Source organism: Elgaria multicarinata, chromosome 22, assembly GCF_023053635.1.
Source record: "Elgaria multicarinata webbii isolate HBS135686 ecotype San Diego chromosome 22, rElgMul1.1.pri, whole genome shotgun sequence".
Classification (NCBI taxonomy): Eukaryota; Metazoa; Chordata; class Lepidosauria; order Squamata; family Anguidae; genus Elgaria; species Elgaria multicarinata.
Window position 1 is genome coordinate 11,847,034 of NC_086192.1, and position 24,399 is coordinate 11,871,432.

The 24,399-nt window shown below is 45.6% G+C and overlaps 1 protein-coding gene across 1 annotated transcript in view; it reads right to left on the reverse strand.

Moving 5' to 3' along the window:
- The window catches only part of LOC134412790 (autism susceptibility gene 2 protein homolog), a 193,424-nt gene that overhangs the window by 96,015 nt on the left and 73,010 nt on the right, over positions 1-24,399 (reverse strand). Inside the window, exon 2 of the mRNA XM_063146801.1 lies at positions 7,537-7,746. Coding sequence (XP_063002871.1) covers positions 7,537-7,746 — 210 coding nt within the window. The remainder of the gene's footprint in view (positions 1-7,536; positions 7,747-24,399) is intronic.

The following is a 24,399-nucleotide window of genomic DNA, read 5'->3' on the forward strand; positions in this document are numbered from 1 at the left end:
CAAAGGCTTTGTACAAACATTATCCTTGAATGTTTTGGGGTAAGCGGTGGGTGACAGGCTCCAAATAAGACTCATTACCCTTTTTCGTACCTTTGCCATCATAACGTTACACTTTTTGAAAAGGGGCAACAGGGCTCCAGACAACATTGAAGTATTGGTCAGTAAGAGCTTATTCCAACATTGATGTCTTCCAGTTTTAGATGGTTATGATTATGATTCTATTCTGCAGGAAATGTTTTACGAGTGATTCCAAAACAGTAGGCAGCACACCATTATTTCTTTTATGTCTTATGGAAATAACCTCTCCAATGCTACCTCCAGTACTCCAGTAAGAGCACAGGGATAATAATTATACCAGAGTGTATTGTTATTCTAAAGCAAGATGTTGGAGGGGACCATTTTCGATATTTATGGAGTGCTAATGCAAAAAGTTCATTTTCAACCCCGCCACTGCCAAGTTTTAAAGGTGGAAAATAATCATCTTTTCATCAACCAAAACACCGAGTTGTAAAACAGCTTTCTTCACCACCATCTATTACCTTTTGTTTAAAGAAATTAATAATTTTTTTTATTAGCTGTTTTCACCCTCCCCCAGGTTTCTTATGTACAAATTTATTTTATTGGAGCGCTGAGGACTCTCTCCTTCCAGACCTAATGGATACCTGAGAACATTAGACGAAAGTTTAGTAATGCAAATAGAGAGAAAGTGAAAGACCGTAGGATGTAGAGTGAGGGAAATGAGAAAGAGAGAGAGAGAGAGAGAGAGAGAGAGAGAGAGAGAGAGAGAGAGAGAGAGAGAAGGGTCTCTAATGCCTTGATTTTATTCTGTGTTTTTACTACATTTTATACCCCACCTTCCAGTCAAATCATTTATGGCAGTCTTCTCCATCCTGGTGGCCTCCTGGTGCCCTCCCCTGTTCAGACGACGCACTAAACTGTAGAGCTTAAGTATTTTGAGCTAAACATTATGGCTTAGCATGTGTCATGTGAATCATTCCTAACCATGTCGGCTACAGAACCATGGTTTAAACTCGCTCACTAACCATTCACTAACAATGGCCTAACAATAGCTTAGTACGTCATCTGAACAGGACCTTCAACTCTTATCAGTCCCAACCAGTATAGCCAGTGGTCAGGAAGGACCAGATTTACACCAAGCAGGATATAAAATTTTGAAAATGGTTTGGGTCCAGGTTACCTGCGGGATCGCCTTCTCCTGTACAATCCGCCCCCCACAAGTCCTCTGGAAAGAACTTCCTTCAGCCAGCCAAAACTAGGCTGACGGGTATTACCCAGAGGACCTTCTCTTCTGCTGCTCCCAGACTGTGGAACGGCCTGCCAGTGGAGATTCGTCAACTTAACAGTCTTTTAGCATTTAAGAAAGCTATAAAGACTGATCTCTTTCACCAGGCCTGTCCAGTGAAATTTTAGGATGCTTTTAGTATGTTTTTAGTATGTTTTTAGGAAGTTTTAACAATGTATACTGTGGTTTGATTAATATTTTATGTATTTTATACTTGTTGCTGTTCCCCACCTTGATCAGGATGGAGAGGCGGGTAAGAAATAAATTATTATTATTATTATTATTATTATTATTATTATTATTATTATTATTATTAGACAGACTTGACCTTGGGGGAGCTAGGGGTGGCGACAGCCAACAGAAAGCTCTGGCGTGGGCTGGTCCATGAAGTCACGAAGAGTCGGAAATGATTGAACGAATAAACAACAACAAAATTATTATTATTATTATTATTATTATTATTATTATTATTATTATTTATATGTCATGTGTCCTGGGCCTGAACAGTTGTCAAAACCATTATAAACTGCTATAAAGCAGTAGTGTCGATCCTGCCCTAGTGGGCATCAGGCTGGGGGAACCAGATATATGATCTAAATGATAATACAACACAAATCAATAGAAACAATTCATCTAGTAAATGAAGAGAACTCAAGACTTAAACACCTGTGGATGTAAGGTGTTGGACATCAGGAAAAACTTCCTGACTGTTAGAGCAGTACAACAATGGAACCAGTTACCTAGGGAGGTGGTGGGGTCTCCCACACTAGAGGCCTTCAAGAGGCAGCTGGACAACCATCTGTCAGGGATACTTTAGGGTGGATTCCTGCATTGAGCAGGGGGTTGGACTCGATGGCCTTATAGGCCCCTTCCAACTCTACTATTCTATGATTCTATGTTGATAAATGCCTGGGAGAAGAGGACAGCCTCATCCTGGCACTGGAAAGATTACAATGTCGGCACCAGGCGGACCTGTTTTATCCCCGTAAATGTTTAATTAGGATGCATTGACACTCTAGCAATGATAGAACATCAAGATCTAATCTTGAAGTTGGAGTTGGCAAGTTCAAAAATCCTAACGGGTTCCACGTGTCCTTCACTAGAACATCTATAATTATGGAATGGTTGGCAAAATTTTGGAATATTGCCAACATGGCCAACATCAACACCAAGTGTTCTCAGTCAAGAGCCAGGGCCCCAGGGCCCCAAGAGGAAGGCCCAATGCGGACAGATTTGAAGCGGTGACCTGCCGTTTGGAATAGGCCGCCTTGAAGATCTCTGAATCTCAGTTCAATGGTAAAATGTGAAGATCTCTCTCTCTCTCTCTCTCTCTCTCTCTCTTGTGGTATTTTTGCCTTTTATTTTAAAGCAATCTTCTGTTTCCCCACAACATCTCCCCATCTAGATGCACATAACCAGTTGTTTGCCTTTTATTCACTCCTTGACCCCCAATGGAATTTGCCTTTGTGCAGAATGAACAAGAGCAAATTATCAGGAATACCGGAGCGCTCCTTCCACATTTAAAACCAGGAAGCAACCGGGAAGCAATATAAAGTGGTATCATCAGAGAACAACATACCTTTGGAAACACCACTGCATCTGAAACGTGCAACGCTGAAGGAATACGTTAAGGTAGAAGTTTAATTGCACATTCAGTTTAACTTTCCGCGCTGTGTCCTTCGAAAGAGCCTTAATAATATGTAAAGTCCCATTGATTTTTTTTTTTTACAAGACAAATTGAGGGCAGCAATGTTTAGACAATTAATTGCTTAGATAAATGGATTAAAAACCTTGGGCAGAGCAATGTGAATGGTGGGGGTAGGGGTGGGGTAATCCGTGGCAGCCAAAGTATGAAAGGGAATCCAAAGTGGGGACGGAGAGGAGGAATCCACACCCCTGACAGGATCACGCCAAGAGGGCAGGGGGTTCAGGGGACTGTTACAGGGAAATCAATACAGCAGCTTCAGCGACCCTGTAGTAATTGGTCAGCAGAGGTGGTTTCAATTTTTTAAGTTACTTTTAATATAAAGAGCCTCGTGTGGCGCAGAGCGGTAAAGCAGCAGTTTCTGCAGCCGAAACTCTCCCCACGGCCTGAGTTCGATCCCAGCGGAAGCTGGTTTCAGGCAGCCGGCTCGGGTCAACTCAGCCTTCCATCCTTCCGAGGTCGGTAAAATGAGGACCCAGTTAGCTGGGGGAAAGGTAATCACGGCCGGGGAAGGCAACGGCAAACCACCCCGCTATAAGGCCTGCCAAGAAAACGTCAGCGAAAGCTGGCGTCCCTCCAAGAGTCAGTAATGACTCAGTGCTTGCACGAGAGGTTCCTTTCCTTCCCTTCCTTTTAATATAAAAACCGTAGGGGCCCAGTGCCGTCTGAGAAGAGGTGTTCCCTGCTATATAAGAGGCACAAGTGGTTTTCTGCACGTGATGCTTTTCAGAGTCAACTGAGGGCATAGCTAGACAGGGCGATTTCCTGGGGATCGCCCAGGGATCCCCCTGTGCGTTCCTATGATGCACAGGGGATCTCGGAAGCAGGGAGGGATGATCCCTTCCTTGGCCCGGGATATTGCCTTAACCTTTTAGCCCGCTTTTTCCACGGTCTTGGGAAGAACACGTGGCGGGGCATTGTCCTGGCTCCTCATGAGTAAACGTGCAGAGCTGGGACCCGGGCTCTGGATGGGGTGGGGGGGGAGCGGAGAAATTTATTTATTTATTTTTAAAAAACCACTTATCGTTTGCGCACGAGCGCTCGTGCGCTCCTTCTCCGATCAAAAACAAACAAACAAAATGGCGGACGCAACATCCTCTTCCTCTTGGGATGTCACACACCGCGTGCAGACAGAAGGGGAGATCGCACGATAACCACGTCGTGAGATCCTCTCCCCTCCGAAGCGCTAGACCCGGTAGGTCTAGCCATGGTCTCCATAGGATGCTTACAAACATTCTCACCCACCTGGAGGCAGAAGGGGGAAATCACAGAAGATTGGCAAATAAATCCTGGACACTTACTGAGGGGTGAGTGGGCAGGAGGGTGGTTGGCCTGGGAGCTCAACGACAATAGCAACAATTTATTTCATTTCTATACCGCCCAATATGCAAGGCTCTCTCGCTGGTTCAGAACAACTCTCCAAAAAAAGAGGGGGGGGGGAATAGAAAACCAATGTGTACGCATATAGGGTGACCATATGAAAAAGAGGACCAGGCTCCTGTATCTTTAACAAAGGGAAATTTCAACAGGTGTCATTGTTATGCCTGCAGCACCTGGTGAAATCCCCTCGTCATCACCACAGCTAAAGCTGCAGGAGCTGTACTAATGTGGCCAGATACAAAAGAGGGCAAGGCTCCTGCAGGTTTAACTGTTGTGATAAAGAGAGAATTTCACCAGGGGCTGCATGCATACAAATGACACCTGCTGAAATGCCCTCTTCATCACAAGTGTTAAAGATACCGGAGCCCTGTCTGTCCTTTCATACGGTAGCCCTAATGTATATATAATTTAAAGCTAACAGTATCATTGACCAGAGGGTATGATACCAAACAGCATAAATTTAACTAGGGTGACCCTATGAAAAGGAGGACCGGGCTCCTGTATCTTTAACAGTTGCATAGAAAAGGGAATTTCAGTAGGTGTCATTTGTATATATGGAGAACCGGGTGAAATTCCCTTTTCTATGCAACTGTTAAAGATACAGGAGCCCGGTCCTCCTTTTCATAGGGTCACCCTAATTTAACACCCTGTCCTCAAAATTTTACAATTTCTAATAGCTTCTGTAACAAAGTCTGCCTTCCTCCACCCAGCGAAAAGCTATGTTCTTCCACTGGCCCATATTTTTCACGAGATGTTTTGTTTCCGTCGCGATTCTGTTGAAGGCCGCCAATATGATTACAAACCCTAATTACAGTCAAATGAAAGCTGCTCTGGACCATCATTAGCATTTAGAATTGGTGAGAGAGGGCTGGGAGGAAGAAACGGATCTGCAGGGCCTCATCTGGAGAGGAATAATTCAATTGCTGCCTGGATAGGTTCAGGTAAAAATGGTAATTATCCAAGAGAGAGGAGGGACAACCATCATGATTGGGCAATTTCCAGCAAAGTGGCAGCTTGTACAAGTGGCTGATCGATTAATGCAGGTGTTTCCTTTAGCAGCACAGCCAAACTGCTCACAGGAGAATATACAAAGCCATAAGAACATGAGAAGAGCCCTGATGCTGGATGAGACCAAGGGTCCATCTAGTCCAGCACTCCGTTCACACAGTGGCCCACCAGCCATCGGCCAGGGATGAACAAGCAGGACATGGTGCAACAGCACCCTCCCGCCCATGTTCCCCAGCAACTGGTGCACACAGGCTTATTGCCTCAAATACTGGAGATAGCACACAACCATCAGGGCTAGTAGCCACGGATCGCCTTCTCCTCCAGGAACTTATCCAACCCCCTTTTAAAGCCATCCAGATTGGTGGCCATCACTACATCTTGTGGTAGTGAGTTTCATGATTTAACTCTACGCTGTGTGAAGAAGTCCTTCCTTTTATTTGTCTTGAATCTCCCACCAATCAGCTTCACAGGATGACCCCGGGTTCTAGTGTTCTGAGAAGCCATGTACACCAGTTAGCTGGCATCATCCCCATACAATGCTGAGCCCGTCCATTCGTCCATCTTGTCTAGCATGCTCTGCTCCGATTGACAGTGGTTCTCGGACCTCTCAGGCACCTGCGATCCTTTTAACTGGAGTTGCCAGGGTCTGGACCCCAGAAGATCCCCTCCCATAACCTACACTGAGCTCCATTCCCCCAGAAAAGCTTCTAAGCCTGGAGCAAAATATCTATTCCATGGCCCTTCGCCTCTCAATCTGATGGCATTGCCATGTCACATTATTTGATTATTGTCCTGAATAAATATTTACAATATTATGTATACTGCCCTGGAATCCAATTTTTGATATTTACATATTTTAGAAATAAAGACCTAAATACTGAAGGTGGGGCGACGGATTCCGACTATCAATCCTGTGGCCACTATGCTATCTGTGCCCACCATTTGCCCACAAATTGCCCTGGAATGGTGCTATGTCATAAGGTAATATCGTTCCAAGCCAGTGGAGACTGGTAGCTCCAAAGTCAGTGGGGTCACAACCAGTCAGAAAGCTAAAGGAGTTCTGCTTTAAACAGATTCACCGCCCCACTGATCCTTGGAGCACTACCCCCAATGTTCCAGGCATCATTTGGGGGGGAATAGCACCCCCTTCTCCTCCCCAGAATGCTCTGCAGAATCACCCTAACCCATGACGTAGTGTTGTCCTAGGCACTGGGGTGGGGCCCGTCTGTTGCAAGCAAGGAGCCTGAAAGAACCCCAGGAATCCTATTTTCCCTCCCAAAACTATCCACTGCCACCCCAAAGGGTGAAAGAGGGGAGCCCCCTTTGCCTTGAAGCTAACCAGCATTTGGGCTAAACTTTCCGATTTCCGAAAGTTCAGCCAACACTGGCCGGTCCCTTTTCATGGGCACAGGCTTTAGACAGATGTGCACGAGGTTTGATTGTGAAACAGCATTTGCCATCACCTGACATGCGCGCCAAAACCTAAAAGTGTCCAAGGAAGGTGTCCAGACCTTCCGGATCAGTTATATTTTGCATCTGGGCCAGGTATTCATTCCTACCTCACACACCCTGAAAGTTTTCAAAGATGAACAAAGGCACACATGTACAATTTCAATCCTCACGCTGAGAAACATGAGTCACGCCCACTCGTCCACTGGTGCCCGTCGCTGAAGGCTTCCCTCTGTCCACAACATATTCCATTCATTAACTCTGCCATCACCAGTCTTCCACCAATTTAAAAGCCGGGAAGGTGACGGTCCTTGTTAAAATATACACTAGAGAATGGCCACCTTGAGTGCCATTTTAGGTAGAAAAGCGGGAATACAACGTAAATCAATCAATAAATCGTGGCTGAGCAACTTTGGGAGGTCTGGGAGCCGTTTTTGCCCTCTCAGACTCTCCTCGGTTCGGTTCGATCCAAATTCGCACTGACACCTTCCCCAACCTTAGAGAAACCCTTTCCGGTTCTCACACATTGCAGAGACACCAACCACGAACCAAACAGCCCCGCAAAGCTTCTCCACGCGCATTCCTGAGACAGCTCACTCCATTTTATTTCGCACACCCATCAAATAGATAGCCCCGCAGCAGCGGGGCGGGGAACCCCTGCTTCCCAACTCCAGGAAGTCTGTCTTCTTACCTGTCTGAGGCCTTTCAAGAACTTCTTCCTTTTCCTGAGGTGCTGACAAACGTTGTGGTCGTTCTCCCGGTCTGAACTGTAATGGTGAGAGTGCAGTCTGTTCTTCTTTAGGCGGTAGGGTAGTCCATTAGTAAGCACGTCCCTCTTCTTCTTCAGTAAGGGGTCCTGAGGCTTTTCCACAGGATCATGAGGTTTCACTGCTACGTCCTTCTGTAGAGGGGAAAAAGGAAGGAAATACTGGGTTTTTTTAGGTCTGTCGAAGACTTTGCGAGCAGCTGGGACAACACGTGATGCCCGCCCACACGTTCTGCAGTCTCTGGATCATCCCAAGACCGCAGAAAAAGCAGGGGGAAAGGCTATGCCGATATCACGGGGAAAAGGAGGGATCATCATGTGAACGTCATGTGAACGCACAGGGATGATCCCGGGGTAATCCCCGGGATATCGGCAGGTCTAGACATGGCCTTAGTGATGTAGCTACTGGGGATGTCACGATGAGCGTCCACACTTCAAAATTTACCAACACACCGTTGTGGAATAGGACACCCCATATTAAAATCCAGCGCCCATGCAAGGGTCTTGGAAGGTTACTATTAATACTGGATACTCATTTAGTGCCAAATATGCCGCACGAACTCCACACCGAAGGCGAGTGTTTTCCATTTAATTATGCCAATGCGCGTATTGGTTCCATCAGGTCGGACACTGCAACCGGCCCCCGCCTCTGCCTTTGGGTGTTTATAAAACACCATGTAGTCACTCGGAAGATCAATAAAGAAATGATTATGGAACAAATAGAGAGTTAAATGTTAGATTTATCCCCAAACGAGATTGAATTAAATGATCGCACTGCCAATATCCTTAATTCGTAATCGATGCTTTCAATGTTTACTTAACTATCAGGGCTGATGACATGGGATGGTGAAGTTGCGATGCTATTGCTAAGCTGAAAGGGGACCGCTGGGAAGTATTACAGAAGGTGCTCAGGCTGCAGGATGTGAGTTACTGTTGTTGGTCCCGAAAAAAAAAACATTATGGGATTACAGGGCAGCGGCTCATTGGTGAAAGTGGGTGTCAAGCTGCTTTTTGGGGTGGGTGGGAGGAATTGTGGTGGCACACTCAGCTGGAGGTCCCATGGCTCACCAGCATGGGTCAGCCACACAGATCAGATGGTTTCCAGTTCGAACCCCAGGGACTCCTGATACCGGGTTGCTCTTCACATGAACAGCAGGTGCCTCTGTCAGCAGCGTGAGCCTCGTGTGGCACAGAGCGGTGAAGCAGCAGTTTCTGCAGCTAAAACTCTCCCCACGGCCTGAGTTTGATCCCAGCGGAAGCTGGTTTCAGGCAGCCGGCTTGGGTCGACTCAGCCTTCCAGCCTCCCGAGGTCGGTAAAATGAGTACCCAGTTAGCTGGGGGAAAGGGAATAATGGCCGGGGAAGGCAACGGCAAACCACCCCGCTTTAAGGCCTGCCAAGAAAATGCCAGCGGAAGCTGGTGTCCCTCCAAGAGTCAGTAATGACTCAGTGCTTGCACGAGAGGTTCCTTTCCTTCCTTCCCTTATCAGCAGCATGGGCCCTTTCTACACCTAAGGGTTATCCCAGGAAAATGGAGGGATCATCCCAGCCTGCTCCTGGGATCCCCTGTGTGTCGTTTGGATGCACAGGGACGATCCCAGAAAAAAAGGCAGGTGTAGAAATGGCCAGGGCATTCTGGGAGTTGTAGTCCAACACATCTGGAGCGCCCCAGGTTGAGGACGGCTGCTCTAGACACACTCTGATGTATTGTTGCTGCAACAGATTGACCCAGATTGGTTGAAGGACTCATGCCCTCTCCTCCAAGACTATGATTCTGCAAAACCAACAGTCTTTGCTATTTAAAAGCGATAAGAGAGTGGAAAAGAAGGGGGAAGGGTTCCCCCCCCTTTCTTTATACGGTTTGTTCCCAGCTGATCATCCAAAGAACAAACTGAACGCACGCGCTATTTGGAAGGCAATATTATGTGCTCTTAGTAGTAGATTAATGAATGTAATTATCTCCTATTGTGGAAGTGCATGCTGCAAACCCTGTAATTTATAGGGCGCTATAAAGTTCTAATGTGTTTTTACGTCCATAAGCTGCTTAACCATAATCTAATGTATTTGCACCCAACCCTCTTTCTAAGTGGTTCTCAGCCACGCGGTGCAAATAAATCCTTCCAACCCGGCCACTTGTGCCTTAATATGAGTCGAGTGGACGAACCAGCCTTTCAATTGAGAACTGGAAAGGGAACAGATATTGGGGAAAAAAGAATGGCCTTCAGTGATAATGGCTGAAATTGATTTACTTTATTTATTTTGCTCTCTGTATTCTCTGCCTTTCCCTAAGATACGCCCGAGGGAGGTGAACGGTCACAAAGGTTTACAACTGCTTGCTTCGAAAGACAATTTTGCTCAGTTTGCTATGCTCCAGTGTGGCACGAAACAAGCATCACTTCCTTGAGAATTTTTCCTTCTGCCAGAATGTTGAATGAGATGTACAGTGATGGCCAAAATTGTGGACACTTTTCGAAAATTTCGTGCATTGAAACTTTGCCTGTTTATAGAAAATGTTCTGTTTCACGGAATTCAAATGTTTATATAGCAATGGAAAGACCTGATTCACATAATTCAACCACCCTGCTTCTTTTCCTGGGTGTCCAATCCACTCTTTTCTTTGGTGCCATCACTCTATTTAGGATGGACGTATGTACACTTTTAATTTGAGAAACACTTCCAAATAGTCACACCATCTCCCATGGCGCTTCAGTTCCAGATCAAACAGCAAAACTGACTTTCCCCAACTTGAAACAGGATGTATCGCCACTACTGCCATGGGATGGGTCCCCAGAACAAGGACTGTGATTGGCCAGTAGGGTTTGCAATTCCAATCCGCTTCTTCACTCAATCACACCAGTGTTTGTTTTTAGACTAAAGTAAGCAAAACTTTTTTTGTACTGCAGCTATTTGCATTCTGTTCTTTGTATTGAATTCAGCATTAAATTCTCTTTCAGTTGATATATAAACATTTGAATTTCGTGAAACAGAACACTTTCTATAAGCATGCCAAGTTGCCAAGTTGCAAAACATGAACATTTCAAAAAGTGTCCACCATTTCGGCCACCACTGTTAAAGATACAGGAGCCCTGTCCTCCTTTTCATACGGTCACCCTATCATAGCATAGTAGAGTTGGAAGGGGCCTATAAGGTAGGGTGACCACATGAAAAGGAGGACAGGGCTCCTGTATCTTTAGCAGTTGCATAGAAAAGGGAATTTCAGCAGGTGTCATTTGTATATATGGAGAACCTGGTGAAATATCCTCTTCATCACAACAGTTAAAGCTGCAGGAGCTGTACTAAAGTGACCAGATTTAAAAGAGGGCAGGGGCCCTGCAGCTTTAACTGTTGTGATGAAGAGGGAATTTCACCAGGTTCTCCATATATACAAATGGCACCTGTTGAAATTCCCTTTTCAATACAACTGTTAAAGATACGGGAGCCCGGTCCTCCTTTTCATAGGGTCACCCTACTACCCAGAAGCCTGTGGCGTTGTGGCAATTCCTAACATTAAGTGGTGAAGAGAGGACAAGGTTGTATACGAAGAGAAAGAAAATTTGCTTAACCCCAATGGACAGTAACTGAAGACCCAGGACAGAAAAAGCAAATGGCCTTTCATAAATTCTCTTGGCAGCTGCCTGCCTTGTAGCAACGGCCATTTTACATTGCATCATCTGTGGCAATCTGGCAAAAATGGGGTGGGGGGTTGGGGGGCTGTCATGAACATAGCCCACGATGACAACAGCATCAGGGCACTCTGGAACTAAACAAAATGGTGGCCGCAAAGAGACAACTTCTGAAACAGTGTTTGCTGTGTGAGAGAGAGACAGAGAGAGAGAGAGAGAGAGAGAGACAGACACACAGACACACAGACAGAGACAGACAGAGACACACAGAGAGAGAGACAGAGAGAGAGACAGAGAGACAGAGACAGACAGACAGACAGAGAGAGACAGAGAGAGAGACACACACAGAGAGAGAGAGAGAGTCAGAAAGAGAGAGACAGAGAAAGAGAGAGAGACAGAGAGAGACAGAGACAGAGACAGAGACAGAGAGACAGACAGAGAGAGACAGACACAGAGAGAGAGACAGACAGAGAGAGACAGACAGACAGACAGACAGAGACAGAGTGAGAGAGACAGAGAGAGAGACAGAGAAAGAGAGAGAGACAGAGACAGAGACAGAGAGACAGACAGAGAGAGACAGACACAGAGAGAGAGACAGACAGACAGAGACAGAGTGAGAGAGACAGAGAGAGAGACAGAGAGAGAGAGAGTGAGACAGAGAGAGACAGAGTCAGAGAGAAAATGCAGAAACAAAACAAATGGCAATAATACAAAATAAAGTTGCTGTAACTTTTGCTTGGAAAGGGGGAAAGAAAAAATGAGCACCACTTTATTACAAATCACTGGGGAATAATTTATCAAGCTCTCAAACCCAAGAAATTTATTTTCTATAGCTCCTCCATTTAAAACCACTTCCCTTGTCGTATAAAGTTATGAATTGCCGATTTTAGCTACAGCGCCAGAGTACTTTGCTGGCATCCTTATTCTGCATTAAGTACCTCCGGGTAGGTTTAAGCCAGATCTCTTTCTTCAGTCCTCGAAAATGATTCAAAGGGGATTTTTTAAAAAAATGAGAAGTAACCCCTTCTCTCCCTCAGCTGGTTCGTCATTTGTGATGGGCTCTTACAACCAGCCTGATAATAAGCTCCTCATATTTCTCCAGCGAGAGATTACTGGGTTTTCATTTAAGTTTCCTCCTTGTTTAGTCTCACAGGAACTGATGCACTTATACTAGCATCTCAGCTTCAGTTCCCATTAAAGATTTTTTAAAAAAGCTTACAAAATTCAATCAATATTGGAGTTTTGCCAGAGCGAGCCATGTTTTTGCGCTAGTCAAAGCCACTCCCTGAAAGCGGTTTGCTCAGCTTCACACACACACACACAATACCCTATGATGCTCCATTCCTGCTCCCCCTACAGGAGATATGTGTACCCCATTCACACAACTCCAAAGGTACTGTGTGTCGGGTTTCTCAGAACACTCCTGCTTTCGATGGGAGGCAAATGACAAGGCTTGCTAAGTAATCCACTCTTGCCGCCACAGATTAGTTTAGTTAAGAGGTACCCTCTTGCCAAATATGAGCAGGGCTGTTTCGGGACAAACATTACAGTAGGCCCTTGAAGAGAAGGGAGAAAAAAACACCCTTGTTGTATAAAGGGAAGGATCATTTATCTAAATTAACATTCCACTCCAGATGAGGCAATTAATTAGGCAAAAGAAAACAAATCTTGAGCACTTGGCTCTGATCATTAACTATGCTAAGTCTTCCATTGAAAATACTACGGTGTGCTGGGAAAAGCCATGAGCAGTTGTTCAATGTTGCCTTCCCTGCTCCCCTGCGGCACAATAATCCATCAGCGACTCGAATCAAGACAGTGCACCAGTGAAGAGGGCAGTTTCCAAGGCGTTTGGCGCAACCTCTGCTGACCTGTTGGCAGTCACAGAAAGAAAGTCATTCGGAATGACAAATATATTGTTTTGAACTTCTAAACCCTTTTTCATTCCGTTCAGTTCAGGGATAATAAAGGCGACCGGGCCTCAGTCTTTACAAGGGTTCATTATAACATCTGAAGAAAGCTTCAGCTCATGCAGCTACAAAACTAGGGTGACCAACTGTCAGGATTTCCCCGGATTTGTCCTGGTTTTTGTTCTTTCCATGGTGTCAGGGGGGATTTTCTATAATTTTCAATAATGTCCTGGAATGACACACCTTCCCCTTTAAGGCTGCCATTAGCATGGCAGGAGGGAATGACATGCTTTCTTGAGGCACATCAGTCCCCCACCCCGAGCTCCAATTGAGGTCTTAAAGGGGAAAGTGGGTCATTCGTGGACATTATAGAAAAGGCCCCAATTGGAGTGGATGGTGGTGGTGCAGAATGAAATCCTTTCCCCTCCTCCACTCCAATCGAGTTCTTTAAGGTGGCAGGGGAATAACGTACTTTCTGCAGGATTCAGAAAGCTGCTTCCCCCCCACACACACACTAGGTGTCCTCTTTTTTGATTCCCAAATATGGTCACCCTATACAAAACACCACTGCATTTCAAGAGTGGTCATTGCTGTGTCTGTCTTCAGATGTTCTGATGAAGATTTCGGCCTTAGCTAGACCTAAGAATTATCCCAGGAAAATGGAGGGGTGATCCCTGCCTGCTTCCGAAATCCCCTCTGTGTCATTTGGATGCACAGGGACGATCCCGGGACGATCCTGAGATATAGGCCTGGTCTAGCCATGGCCATAGATCAAGATTATGGAACTCACTACCAGTGATGGCCACCAATCTGGATAGCTTTAAAAGCGGGTGGGATACATTCCTGGAGTAGAAGGCTATCAATGGCTACTAGCCCTGATGGTTGGGAGCAGCCAACGAGCTGAACTGAAAACTGCAGGGGACTGTGCTTACTCCAGTTCCAAAAGCAGTGTTCCCCATTCTACCAACTAAACTGGAATTCAGAAGGAGTAGAACACAAAGCAGAACAAACTGGAGAAATATTAAAGAAAGAGAATAGGGCAAAAATCCCTTGTCCCTTCCTAAATTCATAGAATTCATAGACTAGTAGAGTTGGAAGGGACCTACAAGGCCATTGAGTCCAACCAACTGCTCAATGCAGGGATCTACCTTAAAGCATCCCTGACAGGTGGCTGCCCAGCTCTTGAAGGCCTCTAGGATGGGAGAACCCACAACCTCCCTAGGTCACGGGTTCCACTGTAATACTGCTCTAACAGTCAGGAAGTTTTTCCTGATGTCCAGACGGAATCTGACTTCCTGTAACTTAAGACCATTATTCCGTGCCCTGCACTCTGGGATGATCGAGAAGAGATCCTGACCCTCTTCTGTGGGACAGCCTTTCAAGTATTTGAAGAATGCTCTCATGTCTCCCCTCCATCTTCTCTTCTCCAGGCTAAACATGCCCATTTCTTTAAGTCTCTCCTTCTAGGGCTTTGTTTCCAGACCCCTGATCATCCTGGTTGCCTTCCTCTGAACACGCATCTGATTCCCACTCAGAGGGAGGGAGTGGGAAAATGAAGAATGTCAACTCTAAGGTAGATGGCCACACACTAGCACAGTTTTACAAAAGTAACTTCTACGATTTCCCCAGTAGGCAGAAATCGGAGCAAAGGACAGTGAGCACGCAGTTTGACCACATGACATTTGCAGTACTTACAGACTCTACGATTCTAAAGTTTGAGCATGGATGAGTACCAGGAGATAAAGGACTATGTGTCCATGTTCAACTGTGGGAAGGACATGAATTTGGTTTTTTTGCTTACAAACAGCGCTAACACACTGCATGCTTTTGGGGTTTTGTACCGTAGCCTTTAAAGCCTTTGCTATATTCTCTCAGCTGGACAACCCTCTGTCAGGGATGCTTTAGGGTGGATTCCTGCATTGAGCAGGGGGTTGGACTAGATGGCCTTGTAGGCCCCTTCCAACTCTGCTATTCTATGATTCTATGATCTCATCTCCCAACAAAGCATTGTTCTGCAGCTGCAGGAATGACACCGCCCTGCCCCGCCCCCCCTTGAAGTGTCTGCACTGTGTAACCGAGTGCAAATGCTGCGTTGGTTCTGCTGAAAGACTATAATTCCCTGCATTACGCACCAGTCAGTCATAAACCTAACTATAAGCATATAGTTCCCCGGCTCTGAACATCTGGGCAACGAGGATGTGAACCGCCCAGAGAGCTTCGGCTATTGGGCGGTATAAAAATGTAATGAAATACATAAATAAATAGATAGATAGATAGATAGATAGATAGATAGATAATCAAGGGTCTGGAAACAAATCCCTATGAAGAGAGACTGAAAGAACTGGGCATGTTTAGCCTGGAGAAGAGAAGGAGGAGGGGAGACATGATAGGACTCTTCAAATACTTAAAAGATTGTCACACAGAGGAGGGCCAGGATCTCTTCCAGAAAGATGCAGACAAGTTGGAGCATGTTTAGCAGACAAGTTGGAGCATGTTTAGAGGAGGGCAACCGGGATGATCAGGGGCCTGGAAACAATGCCCTATGAGGAGAGACTGAAGGAACTGGGTATGTTTAGCCTGAAGAAGAGAAGATTGAGGGGAGACATGATAGCACTCTTCAAATACTTGAAAGGTTGTCACACAGAGGAGGGTCAGGATCTCTTCTCGATCCTCCCAGAGTGCAGGACACGGAATAACGGGCTCAAGTGACAGGAAGCCAGATTCCGGCTGGACATCAGGAAAAACATCCTGACGGTTAGAGCAGTACAACGATGGAACTAGTGACCTAGGGAGGTGGTGGGCTCTCCCACACTCGAGGCCTTCAAGAGGCAGCTGGACAACCACCTGTCAGGGATGCTTTAGGGTGGATTCCGGCATTGAGCAGGGGGTTGGACTCAATGGCCTTATAGGCCCCTTCCAACTCTACTATTCTGTGGTTCTATGATTCTATGAAAGGAAACAAACATTTCATCTGCCCTCTAATAAGCCTGTGTGCACCAGTTGCTGGGGAACATGGGTGGGAGGGTGCTGTTGCACCATGTCCTCCTTGTCCATCCCTGGCCGATGGCTGGTTGGCCACTGTGTGAACAGAGTGCTGGACTAGATGGACCCTCGGTCTGATCCAGCATCAGGGCACTTCTGATGTTCGTATGTTCTCCAGGGTAAATAAATATATAAAAACCAAACCCACAGATGACCGCTTTTTCATTTACTAGCAGCTGCTGGCAGCAACAAATCCCGTGCGTTCATATTCCTATTAACCGAGCGGCCGCTGATTTATGAAAGGCTAAGGCGCATCAAAACAAATGGCTGTGACATCACTTATATTGCTGTTTACAGCACTTTAATGGGGTTGCATAAAAAGGGCAAGACGGGAGATTGGTTATGAGCCCATCAAGAGGGGCAAAGGACTCTCTCCTCCCTCATAACGCTGCGGGAGGCGAGGGAGTCCTCCCCCACCATTTGCTGCGGATTCAGTGGTAAAAAGAAACTGTGTTTGCTCTGAGAGGAAAGGAGCTGGTGACAAGGAGAGAAGGGTGTGAGGTCTACTCGGTCACCAGACCCTTCAACTTTTCCAAAGGTGAACGTAGGCCTCCACAAATAGGGTGGAGAGTTACAAGCAGCCATCCAGCTGTACTCCAAAAACCAGACTTTAACACCATTCCTTTCACTTCTCTGCCTTCCCCCCAATTCATCTCTGCTTCTCCCTGCACCCGCGAGAGGCTAATGTTACAATGCCTAATCTCCCAAGGAAACGTTTCCAAGCGATCTCTGGGTTCCGCTTTTACTAAATTGCTCTTCCGCTCAGTGGAATTGGTGTGCTTAAAAAGAGGCTTTGGAATTAGAAGTTGTATTGGGGGCACTGCTGGTGGGTCCTTTCACCTTCCAAGGCCGTCTACACTTACCTTTTCCCCCCCGGGATCGTACCAGGATCGCCCCTGTGCGTGCAAATGACACACAGGAGATCCCAGGAGCAGGCATCTGCGACAACGCCCCCTCACACACAAGGCTTTGATGCGCCCACCTCCCTCAGGCTAAGCACCGCCACTTAAATACCTGAGAAGGGGTAAAAAGAAAAATAGAAGCTTTCCCTTATAGCAGAGGGAAAAGGTAAGGAGTTTTGGAAAAGGCTTTTCTGTGAATATAGCAGGCTGAAGGTTTAATATAATGTGTTTAGTTATGAACTAATAGAGCAATAGACACAGCCAAACTGACACGTGGTTTTATGGTAGCAAAATAAAGAAAATGTTTATTGGTGTTCACAGTTCTAGGAGGAGGGCTTTCTCCGCTGCGGCACCCCGGTTGTGGAATGAGCTCCCCAGAGAGGTCCGCCTGGCGCCTACACTGTACTCTTTTCGTCGCCAGCTGAAGACCTTTTTATTCTCTCAGTATTTTAACACTTAATTTTAACATAAATTTAAATTTGACTGTTCTAACTCTGTATTTTAATCTTATATCTATTTTGCTGCGTGGTTTTATTCCGGTTGTGCTTTTTAATACTGCATTTTGTATTTGTGCTTTTAACCCGTTGGTTGTTTTATTGTGGTTTTAATTTTTGTGAACCGCCCAGAGAGCTTCGGCTATGGGGCGGCATAAAAATGTAATAAATAAATAAATAAAATAGTTCCTTCGAATTCTATTCAAATCCTGCCTATTCTTAAAAATTCTGGTAGTAATAAATCTAATATTAACAATCCCTAGTCCCTATGATCTTAGTTTCACTCACTCCTCACACAACTCCTGACAATTTTGTATATTGTATATAATATTTATTTGTATTCCGCCTTTTGCCCAATGCTGGGCCTCAAGGCGGCCTTACAAAGTTTAAAACATATATTGGGGTGGGGGGGAACAAAACCATAAACGTTTAAGATACACAACAAAATTCTAAGACATTAACATAGGCCACAGCTAGACCTAAGGTTTATCCTGGGATCATCCAGGGTTCACCCCTGCCTGAGCACTGGATCCCCTCTGTGTCACCTATATGAACAGGTTTGACCCCTGGACGATCCAGGGATAAACCTTAGGTCTAGCTATGGCCATAGATGGAGGGCTGGATTATTCTCCAAAGGCCTGCTGGAACAAAAAAGTTTTAGCCTGCTTCCGAAAGCCCATCAAGGAGGGAGCCAGCCTAGCTTCCCCGGGAAGAGAGTTCCAGAGCTCTGGAGCAGCCACCGAGAAGTCCCTGTCCCGTGTTCCCACCAAGCGCGCCTGTGAAGAAGGTGGGACTGAAAGAAGGCCTTCTCCAGAAGAACTCAAAGCACGGGCAGGCTCATAAGGGAGAATACGGTCTTTCAAATAACCTGGACCCGAACCATATAGGGCTTTATAGGTCATAACCAGCACTAAAAAAAATTGAAATTTAAATTATATATATATAATTTAAATGTAGATTTTGACCTTCTTGCCAATGAAATATTAATGGAAATTCTAGATTTCCCCTCCTCTGAATGAACCGCCCCTGATACACACACACACTGGTTGTTTGTTTGGCTAGGGAGAATTATTATTTATTCTTGTGCTCCCAGGTCCGTCATTCCCCCCCTCCCAATTTCAAAACAGAATAGAAACCGAGGAGAACCTGCTTCCGCCAATTTACTAACAGAACCAAAAAGCGAGAGCAAAATCTCTTATATCTTTTCAAATAAGTCATGAAGGAAGGGTAATTTGGTCTGAAATAGCTCTCTGTGTTCCCAAATAAAGAGACAGTCTGAAGATTAACTCAGGCCCACATTTCTTGATAATAACCGCAGACCATTAAGTCGAATGGGGGGGGGGGAACGAAACTCACAAATTGCCTTGCTTATCTTTCTTTATCTTCATCGTTATTCAATCAGTGTAGAGTAGCCTTCCCACCCAGCTATTTATTCTCCCATTACGGCTCTCTGGACTGTTTAAAAGAAATAAAAGAAAACACTTTAGGGAGAGGAAAAGGTTCAAGCTCGCATTCAAACTAGCAGGAGAAATGAGCCCAGATCCCACACCCTCATCGGTACGGGCGACTCTCTCTCTTAGGGATGGATAAATCTGTCAATTTCGGTTTTGCTCAGTTCCTCGTTTTTGTATGCTTCCCCCACGAATATTCACATTTTTTGTGCACACTTTCCCTGAATATACACATTGTTGTGTTTCTCAGAACACTCCTGCTTTCGATGGGAGGCAAATGATGAGGCTTGCTAAGTAATCCACAAAGCTTTTATTAATCAATAAACGGCTCTTCTACCTGAAGAGAGGCTAACCTCTTGGAAACATCCCCCTAGGCAAAACTATGCAAACTAAGCAAGACAATTGTCCACTCAAGAAGAATAGGAAGCCACTTCTCAAATGCTGGACTAGATGGACCCTTGGTCTGATCCAGCATCAGGGCACTTCTTACGTTCTTAAATAGAAGGAGGAGAAGGAGGTGGAGAAGAAGAGGAGGAGAACGAGGAGGAGAAGGAGAAGGCTTGCACTATGTCCTGCTTGTTCATCCCTGGCCGATGGCTGGTTGGCCACTGTGTGAACGGAGTGCTGGACTAGATGGACCCTTGGTCTGATCCAGTAGGGTTCTTCTTCTGTATTATGTTCTTATGTTCTTATAACACCTGGATGGGGCCTTTGTGGGGCTTGAAAAATAATAATAAGGATGGCCTTTTGTCCCCAAAGTTTGCCAATCTGACATTTCTTTCAAATACGGTTATTTAAAGCCTCCTGATGGCAAGAGCTGAGGAAATGGACTAATACCAGCTTGTAGCGCACTTCTCTCCTTGGCAGTTCAATAAATTGTGTCGAGGCTATGATTTGTGTTGAAGGAGTGAACTTTCAGACAGCTGAGGTATTGCCTTGCGGTGGCAACAAACCCTTGATCAAAAGACACAACAACCCAACATCTCAAAATGAATGATGCTGCCTAGAAACTAAAAATGTACAGGCAACAACGGCTGCCTGAATTTTCAATCAATAGGCGGAAATGTTGGAAGGAGCGATTGAATATTCAGTGTTGACTAAATGTTGCAGGTGTACTACTTTTTACACCATTACATTTATATCCCAGCCTTCCTACAAGGCATACATGGTGGCCTCAGACCTACACTGGTACAAACATGGAGCTACATCATATACCTCAAAAACATTAATAGAATCATAGAATTGTAGCGTTGGAAGGGTCCTCAAAGATAATCTAGACCAACCCTCTGCGATGTGCAGGAAAACCAATGAAATTATCTATGAGGGGTGGCTGTCCAGCCTCTTCTTAAAAACCTCTAGAGATGGAGAACCCACTACCTCAGTAGATCAACTGTTCCACTTGTACATATCTTACCGTCAGGACGTTTTTCCTTATATTTAATCTAAATCTAGGTTGCTGTAACTTATACCCATTATTTTGGGTGCTAATTTCTGGGGCCATGGGAAATAGTTCTTGACTTTTTCCCTGTGGCACCTTTTTATCAGCCATAAAGACTGATCTCTTCCGGCAGGCCTACCCAGTTGAATTTTAAGATGCCTTTTTAAGAATGTGCTGCTTTTAATAATGTATTTGTTTTAAATGTTTTAATTAGTTATATGCATTTTATGGCGTTTGCATTTGTGTTGAACCCCACCTTGATCCGGAGGGAGAGGCGGGTAACAAATAAATAAATAGATGATGATGACGTACCTGAACAATGCTAACATGTCTCCCCTCAGTCTTCTTTTCTCCAGACTGAGCACGTTCCTTCATTTTACAGCCACACAGAACACCCAGTATTAATTCAATCAATCATCAATCATCAATCAATTTGATGAGCTCTTAACAGACAAATCCTTGGGAATGCAGAGCACTTCCCTGAGAAATTGATGGAGAATCATAGAATAGTAGAGTTGGAAGGGGCCTATAAGGCCATCGAGTCCAATTCTTCAATGCAGGAATCCACCCTACAGCATCCCTGACAGAGGGTTGTCCAGCTGCCTCTAGAAGGCCTCTAGTGTGGGAGAGCCCACAACCTCCCTAGGTAACCGGTTCAATTGTCGTACTGCTCTAACAGTCAGGAAGTTTTTCCTGATGTCCAGACGGAAACTGGATTCCAGTAACATGAGCCCATTAGTCCATGTCCTGCACTCTGGGAGGATTGAGAAGAGATCCTGGCCTTCCTCTGTGTGACAACCTTTCAAGTATTTGAAGAGTGCTCTCATGTCTCCCCTCCGTCTTCTCTTCTCCAGGCTAAACATGCCCATTTCTTTAAGTCTCTCCTTGTAGGGCTTTGTTTCCAGACCCCTGATCATCCTGGTTGCCTTCCTCTGAACACGCATCTTTTCATGTCTCCCCTCAATTTTCTCTTCTCCAGGCTAAACATGCCCAGTTCTTTCAGTCTCTCTTCATAGGGCTCTCTTCCAGACCCCTGATCATCCTGGTTGTCCTCCTCTGAACACGCTCCAGCTTGTCTGTGTCCTTCTTGAATTGTGGAGCCCAGAACTGGACGCAATACTCTAGATGAGGCCTAACCAGGGCCGAATAGAGAGGAACCAGTACCTCACGTGATTTGGAAGCTATACTTCTATTAATGCTGTCTTCTTCTGTTGCAGAAATTCAACAAAATGTCCCCATGCCCGCAACTTCCGACCCCCTCAATTTCTCTGCCTACAAATAGCGTAGAGAATTTCAAGGGGCCATTTCTGCACAGCTCTGTTCTGTACTCAGAATACCTGTACTCAGGTATCCACACCCAGCTATAAAACATCTTGTGAGAAGCATCTTGCAAACACTCCAAACTGTTTTGGGAATTGCTGACATATCGAAAACATAGCAACTATGACTGGTTACTGGGAAGTACCTCAGGAATAACAGCATGTCAGCAAGGTTCTCTCACTGTTCCATTTCTCTGTTACCTGCTACCTATGCTATTTGCTGCCTTCGGGAGATGTCTACTTGCCAGGGGAAAGCCAAACTGAGTGTTTGCTGTTCGCCAGGTGGATGACAAGACAACCCCATGTCTACATGAAGCAGCAGAGTGCTTTCTCCGTTGAAAACCCAGCTCCCTGGAGGGACAAAGGAAGAGGCTTTGACACAAATCCATACCGGAGTGGTAAAAGGCACTGCCGTCTTTGTGAAACAACTCGCTGAGAAATAAGTAAACACTCTCTGCAGAGCGACACATGAGCGGACCCATGTTCCTTTCCCTTGTTAGGGTGAACAAGAACAATGTGGGTTAGAAATAGGGTTGCCGTACGTCCCGGAAAACCGTGAATGTCCCAATTTCCAGGAGATTCTGAAATGTCCCGACCGGCTGGGCAAGAATCCCAGATTCCTGGTCCAGCTGGCCGGAGAAATTCTGACCTCCAAAATGGTGCCTTGAGCCTGCTCAGTGGAGCGGCGGCAGCAGAGAAAAAGACGCATCAATCCGGTGCTTTTTCCAGAGCATCACCGCTCCTCCGCGGGCTCATCTGAGTCACTCACCGAGACTCACCTTATTGCGCCTGCGGCTGCGTAGGAGAGAAAGAACAGCGAGGAAAGGCGCACGTGCTCTCCTCGGGCTACCTGAGTCCCAGGCCATGCCAAGGAGTTTGGTGAGCTTGGCTGGTTGTGGTCAGGCCTTTAGGGTAAGCGCGGGGCGGAGCTGCTGGGTTATTTGTGGGGGAAGAAAGAGAGTTTTGTGGGGGAAAGGAGGGAGGGAGCGAGTGGGGGACGAGGGGGTGAAGGAGAGGAAAGGAGAGAGGGGAGAAAGGAAAGAAAAGTCACTCCCCCAAAAAATCACCCTTCAAAAATCCACCTCCTTGGATTTGAGTTGCAAGCCTCAGATCTGTTCCTTTGAAGTCAGTTGCAGTGAATTTAAGAGGTCTGGTTTTACAGTAGTCAATGGTTTAATTGAAAAATTGGGCTTTGCAAAAATTGGGCTTCCCCTAGACCTTTATATATTGCTCAGTTTTTTAAAAATAAAATCCTAGCCCCACTCCCCCCCCCACCCGAAAAAAATTCTCCCGGTTTTGTGGATTCAGAATATTGGCAATCCTAGTTAGAAAGCAGCAAAAGCAGCAGCCAAAATGAGTCAAAACTAGTTTTGTATAGAGAGGCCACCATAAAGCCCTCCACTGGAATGTCCCCAGAATGATGCCAGGGCCTCATCTACGCCTACCACCATTTCGCAACGGAGGAGGGATAATTGTGAGGTTCCCCGTTTCCACGATCATCCCTCATGGGGCACACGTGAAGGAAGTTTCCCATGAGTAAGAGAGAGCTGTTGCAGGAGGACATGCACCCCGTGATGGTGCTTCCGAAGGTGTATCGGGAGAGGTGGGTGGGACTGGACAGATAGGTAGGGAGTATGGAATATTATTTTTAATAACTCCTCCAAGACAGGTCCATCTCTGGGTGTTTAGGACCCCCTGGAACAGGGTAAGCTTTATTAATATCCAGGTGAAAATCTTCAGGCAGAGCAAGCAGCTCACGTAGAAGTTTTCCCATGAAATCTGCTCGGCGCATCTGTTGAGGAACACCAAGAATGCGCAGGTGAGATTTGTCTGCGGCATTGTGGAGGACGCAAAATGGTGGTCCGGCTGCCAACAGAGTGGCTGGCAGCAAAAAAAGAAAGAAAACTCTTAGGATAAAGGAAGATGCTGATACTGCTAACCATTAAAAAAAAATGTTGGGGGGAATTTCTCTTCTCCCTGCAGACATTTTATGAAACGCCTCCCCCCCAATCCATTTCTCTGCCCACGAATAGGGTGCACAATTTCAAGAGGCCATATCCACACACACTAAATTTCAAGCAGCTTGGCATAAAATAGGGCCCTTTGAATAAAGAAAATATATGCAAATGCCAACCTGTCGGGGATACGGACATTCTAAAGGTGACCTAATATATGTATATGGTGGCATTGCCTGTATACTCAAAGATAAGGGAGACACATCATAGCTAAAATTCAAGGAACTGTAGGCATCTTAGCCCCATTGGAGCCAAAATGATCAATTCTCATGTTCTTGAAAGATCTCTGGTCCAATCTAGGAACTGGATTCATAACTCATTTATTAATGTCAGCGAAAGTATGCCGTAACATAGCACTGGAAACAGAAAGATTCATCACCAAAGAAGATTTAACAGTATAAGTGTTGGGACCTTATTAATAGACTTAAACTAACATATCGTATTAGATTTAGAGACGGTAAGAGACACAAAGCAATTATGGAGAAATTCTGACCATATTGACGGAAGAAGCAATCTTATCATAGATTCATAGACTAGTACAGTTGGAAGGGGCCTACAAGGCCATTGAATCCAACCCCCTGCTCAATGCAGGAATCCA